Raw genomic sequence first — 26,367 nt, forward strand, 5'->3', positions numbered from 1 at the left:
AGGTAAGCATCATTAATCCTTTCAACCAATCCCCATTTGGCATAATCTCCAGTTTCCTCACCATTCAAGTCACATCCTCTACAGTATTAATGTCCTGTCTAAAATGTGGCCCCCAAATTGAACACGTCATTCCAAGCATGGTCTAACCTCCTTCTCCAGCAAATAACAACACTGGTGATCCATGAACTTGACTGATCACAGAGTAAAGAACATCTGAATTCAATTTTTCTTGAGCCACTTACCAGCTGTTTGGCAAGTCACATGACCCCTACAGTCTTTTCTGTCAATGGGGATAATAATAGCACCTACCCATTGTTATAAGGATCAAATAAGATAATATATAAAGCACTTTGCAAACCTTGAAGTGCTATATAAAAGCTGGCTATTGTTATTATTACTGCTAGTTTCCAGAGTTCAGGAATCTTCTTTAACAAATCTCTGATTAGCCAATCTCCTTTCTCTCTTGCTTCCATCATTACTAAATGCCAGTCCCTATTTTCTTTCTAATCTTATATAGTCCAGGCCCTACATAATCCGTACTACAAGTATATTTTGAGTGGCTTATTTTTTTAAAGAGATTGCAAATCTATAAATTGAGAAATAATCATAGGATTTAGAGCATGAAGGGACTTATCTAGTCCAGCCTTTTCATTTCACAGAGGAGGAAACTGAGACCCAAAGAGTTTTAGTAATTTATTCACTGTTACAAAGGTAACAAGAAGCAGAGCCCAGACCTAAACTCTGGCTCCAGATAAACTTCTGACTCTAGATTGAGTGTTCTTTCCATTTTATCACCCAAGGTAAGGTCTTTAACTGTGCAAATAAAAAGGCTGACCTTCAGTCAAAATTGTCCAAGTTTTAAATGTCCTTCATGAGATCCTAGGAGCCCATTATGTGGTATCCAGATGTCTCATGACCCTCAGAGAGAATAGTGACACCCCTGGCCACTAGAATCTCAGCCTAAGCTTCCACTCACCGTTTGCTGTTGTGCCCCTGAGGTGCTCTGAATTAAGCTCATTCTGCAAACATAGGATCACTCACAGCTGATTAAGGATCCTCCTGATTGCTAAGCAGAGGATAAAAAGAGCTGTCACATATAATTAGTTGCCCATTTTAGGCAGAACAATCACAATCTGGAACTGATCCAGAGAAGGGAAAAGTAGGATGGGGGAAGGACTGCCGACCTTGCTAGACAAGGTTTGTTTAAAGAAATTGAAAGTATTTCACCTTGAAAAGAGAAAAAAATGGAGAGGAAGGGAAAGAATCACTTTCTTGAAATATCTGAAGAGCTGTCCTGTGGGAAAGAGCGATTATACTTGTCCTGCCTGCTCCCAGGAAACAGAACTAAGAGTATTGGATAGAGGGAGCAGAGACATAGATTTAAGTTTAATGGAAGAAACAACTTCTTAAACCATCAGAGCTGTCCAAACGCCAAATGGGCAGCCTCATTCATGATATACTTGTCATTCTGGAGTAATTTAAGGTTTCCTCAGTTCTTCTTCACAATACCCTGTGAGCTAGGTAGTGCAAGTCTATCTATTTCATACTCTGAGGGATCTATGATGGGTGGTACTTCCCAACCATGGTTGAGTTCACAATCCATCCCTATCTGCCCTTTCTATGTGACTCATCCATGTCCTCCCTCAAATCCAATACAGGGGACCCATCCTGATTCACCCTTATCCTTCCATAAATCCAATACAAGTGGTCCACTCTGGCTCATTCATATCCATATACTTGTAGACCTCTTGACATTACATGGATGCCAAGGAAGTAAGACTATCTACTGGTCAACCCTCACTCTTGATCCATGACAGACCTACCTTGTTTTCCCTGATGTATTTCCCTTTAGGACATCCTCTTGGGTAATTCTTAGCCAATGTTGGGTGTTGAAAGGTTTTTCAGGGGACCTGCAGCTTTGGTGTTTTAGTGACTTTATATTCCATGTATTCCATGACATGACTTCCATGACTACAATAACTATAAAATGACTACAAAAGATCACTGTTTAAAAAAACAAATTTTAAAAAGAGAGGACTCCTCAGGGAGGAGCCTGGGCTCATTAAAAACATGATGTAATTTCCCCAAAAGCAATCCTACCTGCTTCCCTCCTACAGGAGCCAATTCAGAATCTATGCATGTTGCCTGTCTGAGATCCATGCACTAATAGATCAAAGCTATGAAACATCCATCTAATTCCATTTTGTAATCTGAACTACATAAGTGTAATACTGTAAGTGCTATTAGCCCCATTTTACAAAGCTGAGATTTAGAGAGACTGTCACTTGCCATTAAGTGTAAGAGCCAAGATTCATGAACCATGTCTTCTGATAAGCGAAGAGATCTTTTCACTATATCAAACTGTACCATGGTAAGCTCCCTGTCTCTAGAGGTCTGTGGATAAAGGCTTGTTGAATACTTGTCAAAACTGTAATTAAGGAGATTTCTATTGAGGTAGAAGCCAACTAGAGGATTTCCAGGGTCCCTTCCAATTCTGATATTCTATAAATTCTCTTCCGTCTCCCACTTTGGGGAAGAAGAGTTTTGATATGGGTGGGGGCAGAAAGTAATGACACTGGGCACACTGGACATATGGACAATGCCATACTGATCACTGTGTTTATTATCCCTCCTCCAGGAAGCCTTTTCTGGCCTATACCTCCAACTCTAGAAACATCCTCACCTGCTGGAAAAATGTATGGGGCTTGAAGTTCCTCTCCCAGAGACAAATGGAGGAATCTGGGGGAGGACTTCTGACATACAGAGAACACCACCATCCCAGATCACTCAGGACATCACCTCTCAGACCACTGAGGACATCACTCACCGAACTCTCTTGGAAACCCTCCCATACGAGTGATGGCAGCATTCCCAAGACCAACCAACCAGGTGACCAAGGACACAATCCCCTGGGTCCATAAAAACCATCTCTCCACTCTCAATTCACTGAGTACATTATCCCTCTCTGAATTGTTGGCTTTTATTTCCTATGGTCTGACTGGGAGACATTCAAGACAAATTCATAAACCAGGCTGGGAGGACAATGATTCAGTAGTTTTCAAACTGTGAGCTCTGGGAATCTGAATTAGGATTCCTGGATGTCAGAAAACTGTTTATGAGAATCCCCTTATAGTGAAGTAAGTCTCTAAACATGTGTGTGCGCACATGTGCACATGTTGACTCCTGGCTGGGACAGAGAAAGAACTCACTCATCAAAAAGCCTGTCAGTCATTTGGGGAGATTGTGAACCCCAGAAAAGAAGCAAAAAAGATAAAATGTTCCTTTAACCTTCATCCAGCCAGAATTAAACCACAGACGCACCTGGAGGACCCTGAAATGCCTTCCCTTTCCTGTCCCTGCCACTTCTACTTATCCTCCCCCTTGAACCTGTGGCTCACCTCAACCCACATCTAACCACAGCCTAAAGGAAGGAATTCACACTTTTTTTGTCACTCATGCTGAAGAAGCTCCACCTTATAACAGTTCAACTAAGAAGGCAGAGGGGACTCTAGGAGAGTTTAGGGTCCTGAAAAATACGCGCGCGCGCACACACACACACACACACACACACACACACACACACACACACACACACACACACACACACTTACACTGAGAATTGTGAATCCGGAGATGTCCAGCACACTGACTACAGTCTCAGGGAGAAAATGGATAATGTAAGGAGGCTGACAGGAGGGTAAGAGGGATGAAAGGGGTGTGAGAAAGAGTACATGAAGTGAGAGATGTGAAAAAGGACAAGGGAGAAGGGAATAAGCATTTATGTGGCATGTACTGTGTGCCAGGAACTGTGCTAAGCATTTTTCCTTTGGATAAGTGCAGTGGCAGGGTTAGGAGGGGGGAACACAAGAAGGAAGGGGTAAAGTAGAGGATTAGGGGGTAACAGTTCAAGAAGGAGGAGCATCTGAGATATGTATGAGGGAAATGAGGTTAGAGGTGGGAGAATAAAACAGAGTAAGAGTTGTAAATGAGGCTGATATGAGGTAGGGGTGGGGATGTAGTGGTGAAGAGAAGTGGCAAGCGAAAGGAATGAAAAATGAGAGATGAAGAGCCTAGATGAGAGGTGGCAGATTGAGGAACTTCTAGATGAGTAGAGAGCATGGAGCTAAGGGACTAAGCACTCCCCAAGCCTCCATTAGATCCTTCCAGATCTTCCTACACATACACATACACACACACACATACACACACAACAACCTTTCACATTTGCTGAATTTTACAAGAGAATACTCTTTTAAAATAGAGGGGAAGGGCAGAGGAGGCCCTGATGGAATGTGTTCTTATAAGGAGAAGCCCCCAGAAAGTATGGATTCAGTTTTCAAACACTGTTGAAAACTGAGGACTGAGCAAGTTGTACATCCAATGGGTCATGTGCTCAAAAATCCTCCTTCACTTCCTTTCTCCTGGTCCCTCCGACTTTCCTCACCTACCCAACTGGCAGAATTAATGAAACTTCTGAGAAAAAGCACCTTTTTTAAAATGGAAAACTTGCCTGGTGAGAACAGGAAAGTTCACAAAGTATGACAGGTCAGAGGCAATCAAGAAAGCAGGACAGCTTTGAGAAGATCACTGACCTAGCCGTCAAGAGGATCGGTCAGGCTCCCTCCAGGATATGGCAGCTAACTCTATACATGACCTTGGGCAGATTTATATCTTCCTTACCCTGTGCTCCAGCCCCCACATCTGTAAAAGGCAAGGAGGGGTGGGGAGAACTAGAAATCCTAAGGTCTCTTCCACCTCTGACTCCCTTCCCTTCTCCAGGTATCAGTTTCTTTTCATTAAAATTAAGGGGGCTGCACTGCATCTAGAGTCCTCTGAGCACTAGCATTCAATGGAAAAATCAGACAGCCAACAGAAATGTAGGACTACCAGGCCAGAGATCCCAAAGACAACAACAAAAGATCCTTGAAACCACCTCCAGGAAATCTAATAATAATGCCCTTCCCCCTGAAACCTCACAGAACACTTTGTTTGCACTTCTGTGATGCATGTATTCTTGTATACTATACCTATCTGTGTTGCTATCTTATTCCCTGACTATGAGTTTCTTGAGAGCAGGGACTATGTTTCATAAACTTTGAATCTTCTCCAGCAACAAACACAAAGCTCTGCACACAGTGGGTGCTTAATAAATGTTTGTTGAATTAACATTATTGAAATCTATCAAGGGTCAGTATCACTTTGGTCCATTTGAGCATAAGATGATACAAAAAGATTCCATTATTTTTTTCATCTGTTACTAAAAGACACTCCTAGGCACCAATTATCTTTTAAAGCAAGCAGTAAAAGGTTGTACGCAAAGGTACTTATAACAACGAACTAATTGGAAAAAGTGGCAAGTTTAAAAAAAAAATGATTGAGGAATGGATGAATGAATGCCAAGATCCAAAGCCCTAAAAACCTCAAAGTAGCAGAGGTAGGTAAAACATAGCTTTGGAGGCCATAGTGGTTTGCAAACCAGATGGACACCATTAGAAAGTGGAGGAGAAATAAAGCTAAAAGGTAGAAAGTAAAAGTTTGACCAACCACAAGAAAGGAGACCAGTAATTAAAATGTGAGCTTAAAAGGAGAGGGAAGGTGCCAGCGTGAACTAGTGTTTGTGCTTCTTTGAATCGTGTTCCTTGTTGTACTTCAATGTTTAGCCACCTTGTAATATGAGTAATTAACTAATTCATGTTGTTATTTTAATAAAGAGTTTATTTTTGTAGAAAACAGCATGCAGGGCATGGAAGATGCATTCCGTATTTTTTCTCAGTTATTGATGCCTATAGAATCATGGAATCTTTGATGTGAAAGATATCATTGAGGCTATCTAAGTCCAGTTCTTATATGAATCCTGAATCCTGCCTACATCACCATCAAGTGCTCGCACTGCTTCCACTTGAACACTTTAAGGAACACAAAGCTCACTCTGTCACTACCATTCCATTGCTGGACAGCTCATTATTATGAGATCTTTCCTTTTATCAAGCTGAAATCTACATCCAGGAACTGTTCCTGGTTCTACCCTCTAAGTTCTACCCTGCCTAACTAAGTCTTTGACCTTGACTTGAGGTTATCTTGCCCATTTAAACAATAACCTGCACACCCATCCCATTTCCTTCCAAAAACTTGGTTAAGGGAGGGGTGCACATAAGGGTGGACCTTGGGCATACTTTTAACTGCCTTCATTCCAGGTCCTTTGGAAGGTTATCATCCACACATACTACATTGTAAGCACAGCCCTACCCCCACATCCTTCACCATATGGCTGAGAGAGAAAGTGAAGGGAAGAAGATTTTTGGCGATTGAGGAGGACCAGGATAAGGAAGTGAGACTCGATGAGCTAAGAAATTCCCACAAGGTCCTGAGGCCCCCAACATCCTCTCCCCCTATCAATACAAACACCCATGGACACAAAGAATGCCAGGGAAGTAGCTAGTCTTGGACTCAGGCATGGACTTGGCAACACAGGCACACCCATATCACCACACCTGGGCAAAGTTTGCTTCTCTCCCTTCCAAATTTGGAAGAATTGAGCCTAAGACTTTCAGCTTTTACTTCTCCATCTCTGGCCTAAGTCCTAATAGTTGTAAAATGATCTCCAGGGTCTCTTCTAGCTCTGACAGAGAATATCTAAGACTAGATGTCTCCTTGACATGCTCTGTACCCAGCATTCTCTGTTTTCTCACTACAGACTCATTTCTATTTAATGACTAGAAGAGGCAGCCAGGTTTGTGCATTTGGAAGGTGTCAAATGCAAATATTCACCCATACACAGAGGGCACTGGTCCCTTGCTCTCCGAGAAACTTCCCCTCATGAAAATAGTGATGCACCACAAACAGAAGTCCCTTAACACAGAAAGGGATCAGTCCTACATAGTCTCACTTCCTGGCAATGGTTCCCCCTCTGCAGATCTTGATTTCAAGCAGAGGATCCACTTTTTGTGACCCCCTCCCCAACAACTCCTGGCCCTCCATAATAGGGAAGAACCCAGGTCCTAGTTTTACAAAGAGTCACACAAAAGAATCCCAACCAATGCATTCATGGGACCTTAGAAATAGTGCTCCCACTATGGGTCCAAGCCTTCCTATTTAGCTCCAGGCAGATTTTGAATTAAGACAACTGTGGTGTGATAGAAAAAGCGCAAAATTTTGTATTCAGGATATCTGGATTACAATATATATTCTTTGGGAAAGTCACTTCCTCTCTCTAAACCTTAGGTTAATCATCAATAAGATGAGAATAATTACTTGCAACACCTAGCCCAGAAGGTAGTTCAAATAAGTTAATATGCTTAATGTATTTTGTAAACATTAAAGTCTATTTTTAGTCTATTTAAAAAGTCAACTATTATCAGTATTATCACAGCAGGAAACATTCTCCCCATTTTATTTATGAGGAAATTATCCCAGAGGGATAGAAAGCATGGAATAGATGAAGGACTCTTCTTCAACCCTTTTTTTTTCTTTTTTTTACTTCCTTTTTATTTCACTATAACATGCCATAAAAAAAATTAACAGAATTTGTTAGCATTTATTTTCCAAAAGCATTTTTAGTTAAGATTTAAGAAATATCACAAAACACAACAAATCTATTTTCACATGTTTAGTTTGGGCTCAATTTGGTAGGTAGTTGTATTTCCTGTACATCTGCAGTATTTTATACAACTAGAGGTCTGGCAAGAAGCCTCTTTTTAAGATTCACTTTCTCCCTTTATAAAAGGAGGGGGACTCAACACAGGGATACCACCAAAAAGCAAATATCTCAAGGTGCTCCAAGACAGAAAAAGAGATCCCATATATATAAAACATTTATAATAGCATTTTTTTGTAGTAGCAAAGAACTGGAAGGAAAACAGGTGCTCACAAATTGTCAAATGGCTGAGCAAAAATTGGGATATATAAATGTAATGTGTCCAGCCTAACTGCTGTGGGCTGCCGGGTCCTTCTTACCTAACTCAGGTCTTCGGTGGCTAGCCAGATAAACATATCAAGAGAAGAGACTTCCAGAGTCAAACAGAGGTTATAGGCTTTATTCCAGATCTTACCTACATGTCAGCATGCAGGGTGAGTTCTTCCTGAGGAGAAAGGAACCCTACCCCCAAGTATGCAGGGTTAGTGCTCCCCTCAGGAGCCTGCCGCAGGAGCCCCCTTCTCCTCCCGAGGAACAAGGAAAAGAGAGAGGAACCCTTAGGCTTTCCTGTCCCCATTTAAGCTCTCCCCCTGCTAGTTCGCTTGTGGACACCATGCACGCTCTCAGCCCCTTAGCCAATTAACAACAGGTGTGCTCAGACCACGGACCAATCTCAAGGGTGGGATGCTCTCCCCATCAAGTTTCCACTGAGAAGAGGTGGAAAACAAGATAGCTCATGTCTCACTCCTCAATTCCCAGCTGTTCCCTGGGGGGCCTCATGAGAGCTTGGCAGTTTCAAGAAGCCCTCACCTTTAGCTGCCCGAGACCATTCATGAGAGAACTGAGCTTACACCCCAACAGTCATGGTGGATTGTGCCATAAGAAATTAGGTATATGAAGAATTCAAAGAAACTGGAGAAGACCAAATGAAATGATGCTAAAGAAAGCGAGCACCAAAAGGAGAACAAATTACATGTTGACCATGATAATAAACAGGAAAATAATCTAAAAGATTTAAGAACTCTGATTAATGCCACATACAATATGACTTCAGAGAAACAATGGTGATATATGCCCCCTGTTTCTCAGCAGAGAGGTGATAGACTATAGATGTAGGAAAAGGTATACAATTTTAGGTATAGCCAAATTATTGATTTGTTTTATTTATCTGTACTTATTTGCTATAAGAGAAAGTTTTATTGGCAGAGGGAAAGGGAAGATGAATCAGTCATTAGGAAACAACAATGATGTAAGAAAATGACATCAATAAAGCATTTTAAAATTATAATAATAGCTAGTATTATTTGTAGCTTTAAGATTTGCAGTGTTTCACATGTTAATTCACTTGATCCTCACAACTACTCCATCTAGATGCTCCAAATAAAATGAGGGGGATGGAATAAATGATCCCTAGAATCCATTCTAGTTCTAATATTCTGAGTCTAAAAGATAGGGTGATCCACCAGCATAGCAACAGTTCCACCAAAGTCAGTCATCACCAATCAACCTACTTCTCCTTTGCAAATTCCCAATAGCCTGGAAAGCCCCAAAAGAAGTAATGGTCATTCACAGATAAGCCCTTTCTCCTCTCTGACTCTTAGGTTTTATGTAGAAGTTCTTTTCCTGTGCATATCTTCCCTGGTCCCACTACTGGGACAGGAACTTGGATATCCCCTACCACCAACACCATGAGAAGTAAGCTTAAGATCATAGTAGTTAGAGTTGGAAGGAACTTTTTAAAACAGTTAGTCCAGTCTCCTCATTTTACTGAGGTCCAATGACATCAAAGGCCTTGCAAAGGCCTCATATGGTCCCCCAGGGTCAAAGCCTCCAATACTCAGCCTAACACCACAAGTACCAGAACCTCTATCACCATACCTGACACAGAATTAAATGAATTTATCTTCTGAATGAGCCTCATCCTTATATCCTGTCTTAGGATATACCTAGAGTTGGTGCTACATATTAGTTCAGCCCAGTCCCCAGGGAACCAGACCTCTGACCTGAAATCCCTATTATCACCGCCCCCAAGTGTCCTGTATTTGAAAAGGAAATACCTACACCCACCCTCCATCATCACAAAGCTTTGAAAAAAAGTAGGAGCCTCAACCAAATGATATCACCCTGTTCCTGCGGCTAAGAATTTCTCACTTCTGGCTCCCCTAGTCTATGTAATTGAGAGTCACCATCTTCCAAAGCAAAATCCTCCTTTCCTTTCCATAAAAGTTCTTCCTAAGCTCTCATTTCTGTCCACTTGAACCCTGGTCTCTTTCTCGAGGTCCCTAGAAACCTCCCTCCAATCCCCTTCAATCATTGACAAACTTCCCTTCATGCTAGAACTCATCCTTTCATACTCTTTCCATCTTCTGAAGCTCACAGAAAATTAATTCACTGTGGAAAGGTGTGTTATATTGGGATGTGCTGGAGTCAACTTGTATAGAACTGATTGTTAAATTTTCAGTCTGAGAAATTTACATCTTGGAAATCAGCAAACACTTCAAATCAGGGCTGGATTTCTTGTCTTGTTATTGTCTAGAGTTGAGAAAGTGATGCATACATATTCCCTCCAACTATCCTAACACTGAGAAAGGTGTTATGAGTTACAAATATCATCTTTCTATGTGGGAATGTAAACAGTTCAACTTTAATAAGTCCCTTATGATTTTGCTTTCCTGTTTACCTTTCCATGCTTCTCTTGATTCTTGTATTTGAAAGCCAAATTTTCTATTCAACTCTGGTCCTTTCAACAAGAATGTTTTGAAGTGCTTTATTTCACTGAGTGTCCAATTTTCTCCCTGAAGTGTTATACTCTGTTTTGATGGGTAAGTGATTCTTGGTTTTAATCCTACCTCTTTTGACCTCTGGAATATCATATTCCAAGCCCTCTGATTCCTTAGTGTAGAAGCTGCTAAGTCTTGTGTTATTCTGATTGTGTTTCCACAGTACCTGAATTGTTTCTTTCTGGCTGCTTGTAATATTTTCTCCTTGATCTGGGAACTCTGGAATTTGGTTACAATATTCCTAGGAGTTTTTCTTTGGGATCTCTTTCAGGAAGTGATTGGTGGATTCTTCCCATTTCTATTTTACCCTCTAGCTCTAGAATATCAGGGCAGATTTCCTTGATCATTTCTTGAAAGATGATGTCTAGGCTCTTTTTTATCATGGCTTTCAGGTAGTCCATTAATTTTTAAATTATCTCTCCTGGATCCATTTTCCAGGTCAGTTGTTTTTCCTGTGAGATACTTCACATTGTCTTCTATTTTTTTATTCTTTTGGCTTTGTTTTATAATTTCTTGAATTTTCATAAAGTCATTAGCTTCCATTTGCTCCATTCTCATTTTTAAGGATGTATATTTTTCAGTGAGCTTTTGGACCTCTTTTTCCATTTGGTTCATTCTGCTTTTTAAGGCATTCTTCTCCTCGTTGGCTTTTTGGACTTCTATTGCCATTGGTCTTAGTCTAATATTAAAGGTGTTATTTTCTTCAGCATTTTTTGCTATTGTTAGTTGCTGTTGCCATTGCTGTTAGCAAGGTGTTGACTCATTTTTCGTGATTTTCTTGTATCACTCTCATTTCTCTTCCCAATTTTTCCTCTATTTCTCTTACTTGATTTTCAAAATCTTTTTTTGAGCTCTTCCATGGACTGAGACAAATTCATTTTTTCTTGGAGGTTTTGGATGCAGGAGCTTTGACTTTGTTGTCTTCTACTAGTTGTATGTTTTGATCTTTCTCATCAGCAAAGACAGAATAAAATACCTCTTCACTGAGAAAGTAAGAATCTATAGTCTGTTTCTTCAACCTCCCCCCCACCTCTGTTTGCTTATTTTCCCAACCAATTACTTGGCTTTTGAACTCTTTGTTAAGTGGAGAGCTCCAGAAGCAGCCTCTGCTTTAGCAGTGGCTGCCACTGCCCTGGAGCTGAGGCTGAGGCTGACCATTTTCCCCTCTCAGACAACAAGAAGTTGTCTTTGCCATCTGTGGCTTGAGAAGTCTGGAAACCACAGCAGCTGCCAGCGATTCAGTTCCTTAAGGCCTGCTCCAACTACATTGGTGCCAAAGTATCCTGTGCCACTGGTGTGATATACCCTTCTTGTCAACCTTCCAGATTGTGTTGGGCTGGAAATTTGCTTCAGTCTGTCATTTTGTTTCTTCTTCTGCTCTAAAATTTGCTTAGAGTCTTTTTTACAGGTTTTTTGAGGGGTTCGGGGGATAGGGCTCTAGCAGATCCCTGCTTCTACTCCACCATCTCAGCTCTACCCCAAGACAGAGGAAGGATTATGCATACTTCTTACTCCTCAATGACACATCCAGGTCACTCTTGTACCATCATTACACAACACACTCTATAGCACCAAAGTCACATTGCCAGTTCATGTCCCATCAAGGTTCCTTGTTGCTACCATCTGCAGTCTTTTTCTCCACCCCTGCTTAGTGGACATCAACATAGGTCTTCTGTCTCCCTTATTCCCCATGTTAAATCAGTTGCCAAGTCTTGTCCCTTCTTCCTCAACAAGTTGTCTTGCATTTCTCTCATACTCTTCACTCACCCAGCCAGCCCCCTTGTTCAGGTTTTCTTTGCCTCTCTTGGATGACCGATATTTGGTCTCCCTGACTCCAGTCTCCACCTTCTTCTACCTATCCTTCACACAACTGCCAAAATAATCTTTCTAAGGCATAGTTGTCCTCATGTCACTTTCCTGCTTTAAAAAACAAAAGGTAATGATGATGATAAAATCTTCAGAGGCAGTAGTCTCTGGAATAAAATATCAACTCCTCAGTCTAGCATTTAAGGCCTTTCATAATCAGACTTCTACCTAGTTTACCAGCCTTATTGCTTAACACTCCATATCATGAACTTTATGTTCCAGCCAGGCTGGATTATGAGTTTTTCCCTGAACTCAATGCTCATCTGTCTTCCCCTTATACAACTTCCCATCTCCTTTTTCTGTGGCTTTGCATAGGCTTTACCCTATGCCTGATGCCTGGATTGCCCACCTTCCTCATTTCTCCCTTTTAGAACTACTACTTTCTTTCAAGGCTCAGCAGAAATACCACCTCCTATAGAACACCTATACTGATACTGAGAGGTATGAGAGGTAAGATGTGGTAGATAATTCCCTTCCCCAGGATATTACTTCATATGTATATACATATATACATATGTGCATACATACATGTGTGTATACATATATGTCTGTATATAATGTAATTTTCTGAATGGCTGCTGTTTTCCCAAATAGAATATGTTTTTGAAGGCAAGGACCATTTTATTTTTTTCTTTGTAACTGCAGTCAGTATCTAGTATAGTGACCCATAAAAAAGTAGATGACTAATAATTACAGAAGCATACAGTTTTGAAAATTGGGAAGGGAAAGTAACCAGCAGGTCCAACATATGGACCTGAAAGGAATTCTCCCTACAGCATATCCAACAAGAGGTCATCTAGTCTGTTCATGAAGACCTCCAAGGAAAGAGAACCTTCCATTTCTTAAGGTACTCCATTCCACTTTGGGACCAGTCGAATTGTTAAGAAGTTTTTCCTAACCTCAAACCTAAAAGTACTAGACCCTACCACAGTGACTGATGCTCAGTCATTATTTTAAAAATGCTCATTGAGTATGTAATTGATTGAAGTTGATTGTTGTAAGCAATTAAATTTCATCCTATTAGATTCAGCACAATGTTCTAGATGGTCAAAATCGTTTTGAATCCTGACCCTTTCATCCTGTGTATGAGCTTTGTGTCACCTGCAAATTCTATGAGCATGTCATCTATTTCATTATCTGAATGACTGATAAAAATGTTGAACAGTACATGGTCCAGCACAGATCTTCCACTGGAGATCTCCTACCACTTTGATTCTGAACCACTGTCTACTTTTTGAGCCCAATCACCCAACTAAATCTGAATCCATGAGAGTATGAATTAGTTGATCAAAAGCCTTTCTAAACCTAGGTAAAGCATATTGACAGCTTTCTTGTCTGCTAGTTTAGCAATCCTGTCAAAAAAAAGGAAATAAAGTTAGTCTAATGTAGCCTATTCTTGATGAAGTCATGCTGACTCCCTGCAATCGTTGATCCCCTTTCTATATATTTTCCAACCATCTTTGTAAAAATCCATTTTAGGATTTTCTCATGAATAGAAGCCAAGCTCAGTATCCTATAATTTGCAAACTATTCTCCTGTCTTTTGTAAAAAAAAAAAACAAAAACAAAAACTGGGACATTTGCTCTTCTCCAATTTCATGGTTCCTCACTTGTTTGCTACAATCTTTCATATATTACTGATAGTGATTCACCAATCATACTGGCCAATTCTTTCATTACTCAAAGATATAGTTCTTCTGGGCAAGGTGACTTGATTTCTTCAAGGGCAACAAGACACTGTCTCACCATCTCCTTCCTTGCCTTGCTTATCAACTCACTGTTAGTCACTTTTTTATTCCATTTCTAGCTCAAAGGTCATTCATCTTGGCAGAGAAAACAGAAGCAAATTAAGACTGTCATTCTGAAACCCTTCAAAGACCTTTCCTTGACTTTGCCACCCAATTGGAGCTGTTGTCCAATATAAATAAATGTTTGTTGTCTTGATCTGACCAGGGTCAAAGAGCAAATAAGTAGAAGAATTGGAATTCAGTCCCCCACTGATCCACAATGCCTGGCTATGATTTTCACATGAATTTGTAAAAAGGCTGTATCAGAGGATTTCACTGAATGAAATGAATGAATGAAAAACATTCCTTAAACCTTATACACAAAGCACTATGCTAAGCACTGGGAATACAAAGAGGAAAAACTAAAAGTCCCTGTTTTCAAAGAGCTCCCATTCTGATAGGGGAAATAACACATAGAAAAGGTTCTAGCTCTAAGTCAGATTGACCCTCTGGTTCTTGGGACATGAAAGCATAGCAGATGGTAATGCATATTTACTCATGTCATTTCCACTGATAAGATCATAACAATTTCTGGTTGATCTATTTGACAATGTCAAGGATCTGATGGTGAGAACTCTTTTCCCCCTAGGTTTTTCAGTAGCTACGACCACAGCATCTGCAGAAGCAGTCATCAGGTCAAATCACCATGGCAATTGTTTTCCAGGATGATAGCTGTAGTGCTGGGCTGAAAGCAAAACCAGTAGTCTCGGGGGAGAATGGTGTTGCCCCTCCCAGGGCTCTTGGGCTCACCTAACAACAATAGCGGTTGGGGTGGTGGTGTTAATGAAGGTGGGTCTCTTTTCCACAAGGTTTTTCTTCTCATTGATAGCTGGTGAAATAACACTGATAGTCTGGAGGGCACTTCCATTCTAAATCTTTCCATTCTCAGTCTCTCTGCCAGGCTATTTAGCTATTCCATGAGAACATTTCTTGTGAAGGATGGAGGGCTCAGTGCTGGCACAATGTGTAATCCAAGTGTAATTTGTCAAGGGCAATGAGAATCTAGAGGCAGAATGTGAGGCAGGCCTGCCCTCTGCTGACTATATCCAGACATACAGGCAAAGTGGAGTCCCTCAGAGAATCAGAGTGTGAAGGGATCTTAATGGTCTTCAACTCATAAGAGTTAAGCCTCAGAGTGAGTTTCAGGCTCTCACCTAGTCCAACTTCATAATTACATGGATGAGGAAAGTTAGGCCAAAAAAAGGTACAATAATTAAGGTCTCCTGACTAGGATGTCTTCCACCATGACACTCTACCTCCTTCAATCCAATTCATTCCTCAGTAAAGATTCATACCATTCATTCATTCCGTAGCATTCCTAACAAGTCATCAGCCTCTCTTGAAGACCTCCAGGGATGGGGAAGACACCACTTCATGACCTAGGCTCATTCCATTTTTAAACACCTCTAATTGTTAGACTTGGGGGAGGGAGGTAACAAAGAGAAGACCTATAAAGTAATATAATGTAATGGTGAGTAAATTCCCCTCTACTAATGCTTATCAGCAATTCCTATGCAACTCAGAGTCCTGGAAAAATTGTCTGGGACTCTGGGAGATCATTCAGGGTCATACAGGAAGGATGAGTAAGAGGCAGGGTTTTAAACCAGCTCTTCCTGGTCCAGCTTTCTAATCCACTACTCCATGGCAACCTTTCTGTAAGGCTTGTGTTCAGCTAAAACCTCCCTCACTGTAATATAATAATTAATAATAAAAATAACAATAATAACATTTATATAGCACTTAATATATGCCAGGTGCTATATTAAGTACTTTAAAATTATTTTCCCATTTGATCCTCACAATAACTCAGGGAAGTAGGTGCTATCATTATCTTCATTTTACAGATGAAGAAACTGAAACAAACAAGTTAGGTAACTTGCTCCAAGTCACACAGTTAGTAAATGTCTGAGATCAAATTTGAACTCAGATCTTCCTGACTCCAGGCCTGGCGCTCCACCAACAGTACCCTCTAGCTGCCCCCAATTTCTTCATACTGTTCCTGGTTTTGTCCTCTGAGGCCAAGCACAACAAATCAAATCCCTCTTACATATAATAGCCCTTCAGATAATTGAAGACAAGAATGTGTCCTCCTCTATGCTCCTCTCCACACTAATTATTTTGTGACCTCCAGTTTTCTCTCTATCCTAGTCAATCCGCTCTGGACATATCACAACGTACCCTTCCTAAACTGTGACATCCAAAACTGAATGCGATAATCCGATTAAGGCAGACAGCATCAGAAATACCACTTACCTCATTCTATGCAACATGCTTCTATTCATGTAGGCTAAAACTGTGTTTACCTATTTACATCCCATGTCACGTTACTTCCTCATATAGAGCCTATAGTACACTCAGACTCCCTTGTTTTTGCACGTAAACTGCTCTTGAACTAGACTTCTCCCAGTTTGTATTAATGCAATTCATGTTTTGAATCCAAGTGTATTTCTCTACATTCATACTGTAGTACAAAGAGCCCTAGTCTGGAAATCAGGGTTCGAATTCTATACCTGCACCTTACTACCTACACGCCCTCAAGCAAATCACTTTCTCTTTGGGGGCCTCAATATTTTCGTCTGTACAAAAGAGATTTGGATGGGGTGGTCTCTAAATTCACTTTCAACTCTAAATCTTCTGATCATATTTGTCCCTATTATATTTCATCTTCTATAATTCAGCCAGTCATTATAACCTATATAAAATAATAATAAAATATTTACTCCCTCCCAAGTGACTACAGTCACTGGGGGGAGAAGTAGAGAAATTTTCAGAGAGATAGCTGAGACCTGAGAAATTGGTACCTGAATTGGCACCAAAATACACAAGAAGTTGAAAATGCTAGCCCCATGTTTAAGAAATCCAAGAACACAAACTAGAGAAGGAAGGAATTCCTTTTCAACAAGAACCCTTAAGAATCTTAAGGAAATGGAAAGTGATTTGTCAGAAATTTCGACCAGACTCTTATACTGTAGGCCACAACAAATTTCAAAGAGATAGAAACCACACATAAAAAGTCACATTATAACAAAACAAAAAAGTCAAACACTAGAAGGAGTTTCTTCTCACTGCTATAATTGGGGGTAGTAGGCAATTTTTAACTAAACAAGGAGTAGATGCCATCACAAAATAAAAAATAGATTACTTTAATTGTTTAAAAATAAAATGCTTTGTACAATCAAAATCAATGAAACTAGACTGAGAAGAGAAAACCTTGAATGGGAAGGGGGGCTTTTATGTCAAATATCACTGATTTAAGTATGATATTCAAGCTCTGTAGGAAATTGGTACAGATGTGTAAGATCAAGGACTATCCCCAATAAATAAGTGGTCAAAAGATATGAATAGTTTTCAAAAGGAAAATTGTAAACTATCAGTGACTATATTTTTTTTAAAAATCTCCAAATCACTATTGAGAGGTGAAATGTATATTAAAGCAAGGATGAAGTTTCATTTCTGTTCCAGAAAATTGGCAACGATAGGGGTTGAGGACAGAAAGAATCCCTACTAGAGAGTCTGTAGGAAGTCAATAAAGTAATTGATGGAATCAATCCAACCATCCTGAAAAATAATTTTAATTATGAGAGAACAGAGACTTAGCTGTTTATGTACTTTGACCCAGCAATCTCAATACTGCATAAACTCTCCAAAGAGGTCAAAAACAGAAAAAAAGGCCCCATATATAGCAAAATGCTCATCGCAGTACTTTTTGTGGTAGCTAAGAATGAGAAGCATTGGCTGAAATTTGGCTGAACAAATTGTGGCTACATTAAGGTAATGGACTACTGCAGTATGGTGAGAAATACTGACTATTAGGAATTCAGAGACACATGAAAAGATCTGTATAAACTGATGAAGGATGAAGAAAATTGAATGAGAGCCATCTATCTACTATCTACAGTAACATAAATGAAGAGAATGAAAAAGGTGAGAAAAAACGACCAAACTTTGAGAAATTACAATGAGTGATATTGATCTTGAAGAACAGATAATAAAACATGTAGCCCTCATCTTGGCAGAGAAAAAGGAGTCTACAGGGGTCAAATATGGCACACACTGTCAAATTAGTAACTAAATCAGTTGTTTTTACATAATTCTTTTTCTTCATCATAAGGGAGAGTTCAGCACTGGAGATAGGGAGCTAATTTAAGAAATCACTGTGACTGATAAACAAAAACATCAGTAAAATGGTGGATTTGTTTTGTTTTGTTTTGTTTTGTTTTTAATGATCTGGAAATACTTCCGAGATTCTCAATTCCCTTACCCTAAACCTTCTCCCAGTTTTCTCAGAAAATCTTTGTGAGTTAGGTATAAAAGTACTATGACAGTTTTATAGATGAGAGGCAACTCGTTTTAGTGGTGACAGAGCTAGTCTCAGAGTCAAGAAGAATGGGGTTCAGGTCTTACCTTTGATACATTCTGCACATGAGACTTGGGCAACTCTGCATTGGTAATGGGAGTTTCCTCACTAGTGATGCCCTTCACTGCTAGTATTAAAGGTTAAAAAAAAAGGTATATATGCAAAAACTCAGGCTCCAAGAAGTTAAACAAGTTGTCATAAAACTATCAGGTGACAGAGGCTGGATTAGACCCCTTTTATTTCTACTGTATGGCCTGATCATAAATCTTAATGCTAACAATATCACCTTAGGTATTTGGGGGGGGAATGTGTTCCAGGTTAGAAAGTACCTCCACATCCAGTATCTGATCTAATCAGTGAATGGGCATTGTCTCAGACAAACTGAGACCTGGGAAAGACCTTTGTTTAATAAGACCAAGGTCTCTCATTGCATCCAGGGCCATCTCCAGTCATCCTGATCTATGATCTGGTCACTGGACTCAGGTGGCTCTGGAGGAGAGAGTGAGGCTGGTGACTTTGCACAGCCCTCCCTCACTTAAATCCAATTCACTTGCAAGTCATGACATTACCCTGCTGACGTCATGGTCCTCTTCGAGGATGGACACACAACAACAATAGTCTCCATAATAACTCTAGAAAGGAGTTATGTCAGGGATCGAGACACAATGGAGTCAAGATCAGTTAGGAGGTTATTACAAGAGTTCCTTTCAGTTCTAATATTCTTTTTCTAGGTTCTAAGGTCCATTCCAGCTCTCACGTTGCTTGAGCTATAAAAGTCTAAGAATTACCAGGTTCTCATTAGTATTCACTTAAATCTATACATTAATGGAAACTTTAATATATATATATGTATATATATATATATATATATATATAATGTTTGATACATGAAGAAATTGAGGGAACAAAAAGTCAAGAGTACGGACCACCACGCAGCAGTAGAAAGGACCCCAGATGGTAAATTCAGAGACCTTAGTCCTCTCTCCAGCTTTGTTATGTGACCTCAGGCACATCTCTTCCCATCTCTGGGACTCAGTTTTAGACTCTTAGACTAACCAAGCTCTAAAATTTTGTCCAGTGATGGTATCCAGTGTGTTAGATGTCATTCCACTAGAGGGCAGAACAGTCCTACAAATGCTGCATTCAATCACCAACCTACCCTTTTTATCACATTCCCAGAGACCCCAGAGAAGAAACTTAGATTCTGTTCCAGAGTTGATATTCTATTTTCTGTGTTCTATGGTACATTTAATTCAACAAGCATTTTTAAGCACTAAGTTCTACGAACAAGGAACTAACCTAAGCACTACTCATGCAAAGATGAAAAGAATGACATAGTTCCTGCCCTCGAGTACCTTATAATCTACTAGAGGGAAATAACACACATCCAAATTGCACATTCTAAAGTGATGGATTATGCCTGCAAAAGAGAAATCTAGACAAGGTATTCTAGGAAAATTTGAGAAGGAAAAGATATTGCAATATCAAATATTGCACATACTGTCAAATTAGTAATTAAATCAGTTACTATTCATTGAAAGTTAAAAGAAAATTTCACCAGAAGTAACAATTCAGCTCCATTCAATCCAATCCAATTCTTTTCAATAAGTATTTATTGCCTTCTATGTGACCAGCACTATACTAGGCACTGGGAATGCAAAGACAAAAAAAAAAATCTAAACAGTTCCTGCCATAGAGAAGATTATATTCTATGGAGAGATAATAGAATATACACAGACAACAAAGTATAAATGTATTCAATACCTGAATCTGAGATTTCTTTGACTTGGAAATTCCCTTCCAATGATACAGACCACAACCTACTCATACCTATCCAATTTGTGCAATTGTCATTCATACCCTCTAACATGTCATTCATTCCTCAGAAATTCACCAAAAGCAACTCACCTTTATATATACAGACTATATGCAAAATTACCACAAATGAAAAAAAAATAGAGGATTGGGCATCTAGATGGCCTGGAGTAAGGAAGACTCCTTATCCTAAGTTCAAATTCAGCCTCAGACACTTACTAGCTCTGTGACCCTGGGCAAGTCATTTAACCCTGTTTGCCTCAGTTTCCTCATCTATAAAATGAACTGGAGAAGGAAAGAGCAAAGCACTACATTATCTTCACACACAAAAAAAAAAATCCAAAGGGGCCATGAAGAGTTGGACTCAACTGAAAAATGATTGAACAACCACAACAATGGAGGATTGGCCAATAAGGGCCAAGGGCAATATTTCCTGCTTGCTGTCAATTCAGTAATGGAGATTGGGTGAGCATTCTTCCTGACAAGAGAGACTGAGGGTCTGGTGCTACGCAGTAAGGAGAACTTTTCTAATTGGCTTCAGAAAAAGGCCTGATGACAGAGGCAAAACTGACCATGCATATAGAAAGTTCAAGGGGAGATCTATCTTACCTGGTGACCTTTAAGTGAGTATTGTTGCTAGGGGCAGAAGGAGTCAGGGAACCCTATTTCCTATGTGACCACCATGTGGTAAATGCATGGCACCTCTCTTTCTTTTGTCTCTTTGTGTTTATTCTTGCCTAATCTAACATAAAGGAGTTTCTAGAGACAGATCCTACCTTATTGATAGCAGAGAACATCAGAACCTGTAGCTCTAGAAGTAGTTGGGTCTACAGAGAAGTCAGCCCTGAGGAGATATCTGCTTGACTCAGCCTAGCAGTGAATTGAACTCTCAGTCATGACACTACATCCTGAAAAGAGTTAGCCCAACTGAACAAGGGAGCAGCTCCTCTGTTGTGACACTTGGCCTCAAAGTGCCAAGTGTCACAGTAGTGGAGACTACTGGGAGAAAGAAAAGGACTGTCTGCATTAAGTTATCATGGAGTCAACCCCTTTGCCTCACACATACCAAATCTTAAATATTTGTTATAAGCTGACAATCATGTCATATATAAATTCAATCCTACATGCCCAAATAAATATGTAGGAACCTTTTATGTGAGATTTAACGAAACTTAAATGAGAATCCACCACCTCTAAGGGTTAGCTCTAGAACCCTGAGAGAAGTAGTCAACCACCCTCTGGGGACTCATCTCAAAGCTAGTGGGAATTAAAGAAGTGGATCAGAGATGATGTTACAGATGTGAAAGGTGGAAGGCAAAGATAAAGAGGAAGTACATTCAAAGTATGGGGTGGTTCTACAAGCATTCATTAAGGAGGGGAGCAACATGTTAATTTTAAGGAAAACTAATAGTCCAATCTGTCTGTAATTTTGAATTGTGAAGAAAAATAATTTGAAATAAGCTTGGAACGATAGGTTGGAGTTAACTTATGAAGAAATTTAATTGCCAAGTTAGGCAGTTTTAGCTTTTCCTTTATGCATAAGGGAACAAGTGAAAATTACTGAAGAGAGGAGTGGTAATCATCAAATATGGGCATTGGGAAGATTATTCTGAAAGCTGTGTGAAAAATGGATTGGAAGGAGAGATGCTAGAATACCAGTTAGGAGATTAGCATGATTCTGTCTTCCAGCTCTAGTATGCTAAATTGTAAAGGACCTTCCACTTCTCAGATTTCACATATTATGTTTTAGCTCTTGTGCATAAGGAAGATTATTTTTGGCAGTTGTGTGAAGGATGGATTGGAAAGGAGAGAGGATAGAGTCAAGAAGATCAGTAAGGAGATTATTGCAATAGACTCTTTCAGCTCTTTTTCTATGTTCTAAGGTCCATTCCAGGCCTAACATTGTTTGAGTTATAAGTCTAAGAATTACCAGGTTCTTATTAGTATTCAATTAAATCTATATATAAATGGAAATATTAATTAAGCTGAAATTACAAGGATGAGTTGTTATCCTAACCCCCCCCCCAAAAAAAAAAAAAAACCACTGGATTCAGACCTATTTTTTTAACAGACCTATCTTTTGAGTTTGGGAATTGCTTCCACTAATGCAGAGGAGCATTATAGACAATTTGAATTCTTTGAGAATTGACTGGATCCCTGAGATGTTAAGTGACTTGCCCATAGTCATATATCTAATATGTTTCAGAGGTGGGATGTGAACCCAGGTTTTCCTGACTCCAAAGTTGGTCCTCTATACATTATTCCTTGATGCTTTCACAAAATAAAATTGATTATAAATATAGTAATTATAATAACAAGACTTAATGAAAGACTTTTATTAAGTGGTAGATAAAAATAGAAAAATGAGATGGTCCCAGTACTCAAAAAGCTTATATAGTCTGATGGGAAGACAACATATATGGGAGAATTGTAGCCAAAGAAGGAAGTTATAGTCTGGAAAATCACAAAGATGGTAGTACGAACAACATAGCAGCCCACTGATACATCCTTTCAAGAGTCAATGGTAATGATGATTTGGTCATAGTTCTCAGGGAAAGCACTAGAAAGATGGGGAAGAGGATAACCAGAGATGTAGGGTAGAGTGACAATAGCCCAGGTGAATAAGGGCAGTATAGTCCCAGAGAGTGTTAAGTAGAGTGGCTTGACACTTCAGTTCAGTTTGGAGGCTGGAGCCACAGCAGCAATAAGAGCAGAAGAGAGGAAAATAATAATAGTAATAATGATCAATTTAAACCATGTAGGAACAGGACCAAGTGCACATCATCCTGTCTACTACTATGTTGTTGTTCATCCTTCATTTTGAAGACCAATGACATCACAAGATGATGTCTTGACTTGCACAAGAACTGGATCTAAGGAAGGTAGAGTTGAATAAAGTCATCAACCTCACTTTCTCTTCCGGTCATCAAAGTCTAGTGGCAATGGCCCAGCATACAGTGGGTGACCTTGGTATCTTCAATGTCTGACCAAGGTCTAAGCAGTCCACAGCACCTGCTTCAGCTGCCTTCATGAACATTGGAACAAATTATTTTCATCCACCCATTCCTCAGGGGGAAGGAAATCTTCACATACTTGGGTTAGACATTCCCCTAATTCATTAGTAGGTTTGAGGATTGTCAGTTACCCTCAACCTGGTTTAACTCATCTGCTGAGACAGTTTTATTGGGGTGTGACCAACACATATGCTTCAGCTTCTTGGAGCCACAGGTGAGAGTTGGGTGACAGATAGATACCAAAGGAGGATGACCAGCTCTAAAAAGGGCTGAGCAAGTGTAATGGTAATTTAAATGGGAAGATCTTTCCCATTCATTAATAGGCCCATGTGACCTGCCTGGGTCACAAGGAAGTCTGAGTCACATGGAGCCTGTGGTAGGAGGAGTTTGCTGAATGGGTGGAATCAGAGGGGTGGAACAAGAAGAGGAGGAGCTAGATCAGAGCTGAGAGAAAGTTAATCATAAGAGCAGTCAGAGCTGGGAAGGATGCAGGCAGCTGGCTGGTGTGAGTGAAAGAGCTTGTTTGTGATTTTGTTTAAGAGGGCCTGCTTGTGATTTCTTTACTAGAGCTGGTTTGTGGGAAACCTAGCAGGGGGAAGGCTTGGGGATGGTGTTGTCCTCTGCATTGTTAGTGTGTATAGATTAAGATGGATTTGGCTTTCTGGTGTCTGAATAAATGTTTTGGTTCTGTCTTCCATGTGGAGAATCTGCTGTATTTCATGATTCAGAATTGCACTGAGATATTCATGGCTGCCATAGGCTCTATGAATGCTGTGTTGGTGCTACAGCAAGCACTCAAATCAGAGGTGCCAGTCCTCCTTGAACACCCCATACAGTCTTACTGTCTGCTACTAAAATTGTCCCAAATATGCTTTCAATGGGTCCACTGAAGCTGAGCTTACGTTCTAAAACTCTTATCTAATTATAAAACAGTCCATTTAGCAAATATGCAATATCCCAGAGGACATTAAAAAAAAAGGACAAATAAAAGAACAACTGTAGGATAGTTAATTCTCAGATAATTTTTATCTGAACTCCCATCAAAAAAGATGAGAAGATAGAAAGTGATAATGATATAAGAGACTGGTCAAGTGGTCAAGTCCACCCATGTGGACTTTGGGGCATGCATAAGTATTATTTCCTATCTACTTGCCATGTAAAGAAGAGGAGTCTTTTAACTGATTGCTCAGCTGTAAATGAGAATGCTTACAAAAGACATTAACCAACTTCTGATTTCCGGGAGCCAAGATGATGAAAAAAGCAGTAAATCACTTTAAGTCTCCCATATTCACCTCCAAACAACCACAAAATAGAATCCCAAAACAAATGCTGGAAAAACAGAACCAGCAAAAAGAAGGCGAAACAATCTTTAGCCCAAGAAACTTGGAGAATTGGCAAGAAAGATCCATCTCACTCAGGTAAAAGGAGATTGCAGTACAGTATGGGAAATATCCCAGCAAGCCAGCATCAAGCCCCACCTCAGCAATCCAGTGGGAGATCCTGAGCCCCAGTGTGGTGGATCAAGCAAATGTCAACACCAGGACACCCCATGTGCCTTAGCATAGTCAGGCAGACTGTAGCTCTGAGATCTACCACATGCTTTAGTGGGTCCCAGACAGACAGGTGTCCTTCAGCAGCCAAACCCCCATGTTCTTCAACTCAGTCTCAGGCTAACAGACAGATACCAACCCTACAGGTGCCTAAGCAAACGGGCAGCCTGCAGTCACAATTGTCCTAAGACACTTCAGTGTAGCCTCCAGAGGCCAGACTACTACATGCTTTAATATAGCCCCAAAGAAATGCAGAAACAACCCACCAGGCCTCAGTACACTCTAAATGCCACCATTAGAAACCCAGATCAATACCAATTAAGCTGCTAGACCCCTACGACTTCCAGCAGTGCCAGCCAACTCTCTGCCCGACTCCTTCAGCACTGCCCCAGATAAGAAAAGCCCCTATGGACCTCAGGGAAGCATCAGTGCAGCACCAGGTAACTATCCAGGGTCTGCAGCCACTTGCACAAGAAGCCTTCTACCCTAGGAGCAGAATTCAAATTTAAAAGAAAGGGAAAAGGTCAAAAAAATTTGAGCAAAAACCAACCAAAAAAACAATCTGACCACAGAAAGTTATTATAGTGACAGGGAAGACCAAGACACAAACTCAGAAGAGGACAACAGTGTCAAAACATCTATGGTCAAAACTCCAAAGGAAAACAGAAAGTCATCTCAAACACAAAAAGAACTCGTGGAAGAGTTCAGAGGAGCTTGAGAAATCATATAAGAGAGGTAGAGGAAAATGGAGAAAAGAAATGGGAGTCATGCAAGAGAATTATGAAAAAAGACTCAACAGTTTGGAAAACTACTAAAAAAGTAGAATTGGTCAAATGGAAAAAGAGATCCATTGAAGAAAACAACTCCTTACAATTGGCCAAATGAAAAAGAAAATACAAAAGCTAATTGAGAAAAACAACACCTTAAAAGTTAAAATTGGGCAAGTGGAAGCTAATGATTCTATAAGACCTAGTGAATCAATTAAACAAATTCAAAAGAATGAAAAAATGGAAGAAAATGTAAGCTACCTCATAGGAAAAACAACTGACCTGGAAAATAGATGCAGGAGAGACAATGTCAGAATCATTGGACTACCTGAAAGTCATAATTAAAAAGAGAACCTGAACGGCATCTTTCAAGAAATTATCAAGGAAACCGCTCTAATGTCCAGAACCAGAGGGCAAAATAAGCATTGAAAGAATCCACCAATCACCTCCAGAAAGAGATTAAAAAAAAAACCCAAGGAACATTATCCCAAATTTCAGAACTATCAGGTCAAGGAAAAAAATACTACAAGTGGCCAGAAAGAAACAATTCAAATATTGGGGAGTCACAGTCAAGATTACACAAGATTTGGCAGTTGCAACATTAAAGAATCAGAGGTCATGGAACTTTATTCTGAGAGGGTAAAAGAGCTTGGACTGCAACCAAGAATCACTTACCCAGCAAAATTAATCACTATACATCAAGGGAAAAAATAGGCATTCAATGAAATAGAAGGATTTCAAGCCTCCATAAGAAGACCAAAACTAAACCAAAAATTTGACCTCAAATATCAAGACCCAA

General features: G+C 39.9%; 1 protein-coding gene and 1 long non-coding RNA gene across 3 annotated transcripts in view; one reads left to right on the forward strand and one right to left on the reverse strand.

Annotated features, from left to right (window-relative positions):
• Positions 1-5,733, forward strand: part of HRH2 (histamine receptor H2) — a 52,076-nt gene extending 46,343 nt beyond the window's left edge. The window contains 3 exon segments of the mRNA XM_072631072.1: positions 2,639-2,748; positions 2,751-2,827; positions 2,830-5,733. Of these exon segments, the coding sequence (XP_072487173.1) occupies positions 2,639-2,748; positions 2,751-2,827; positions 2,830-3,069 (427 nt within the window). The 3' untranslated portion in view covers positions 3,070-5,733.
• Positions 1-26,367, reverse strand: part of LOC140518722 (uncharacterized) — a 58,852-nt gene that overhangs the window by 11,002 nt on the left and 21,483 nt on the right. The gene's annotated exons all lie outside the window — the stretch shown is intronic.

Source organism: Notamacropus eugenii, chromosome 1, assembly GCF_028372415.1.
Source record: "Notamacropus eugenii isolate mMacEug1 chromosome 1, mMacEug1.pri_v2, whole genome shotgun sequence".
NCBI classification, from domain to species: domain Eukaryota; kingdom Metazoa; phylum Chordata; class Mammalia; order Diprotodontia; family Macropodidae; genus Notamacropus; species Notamacropus eugenii.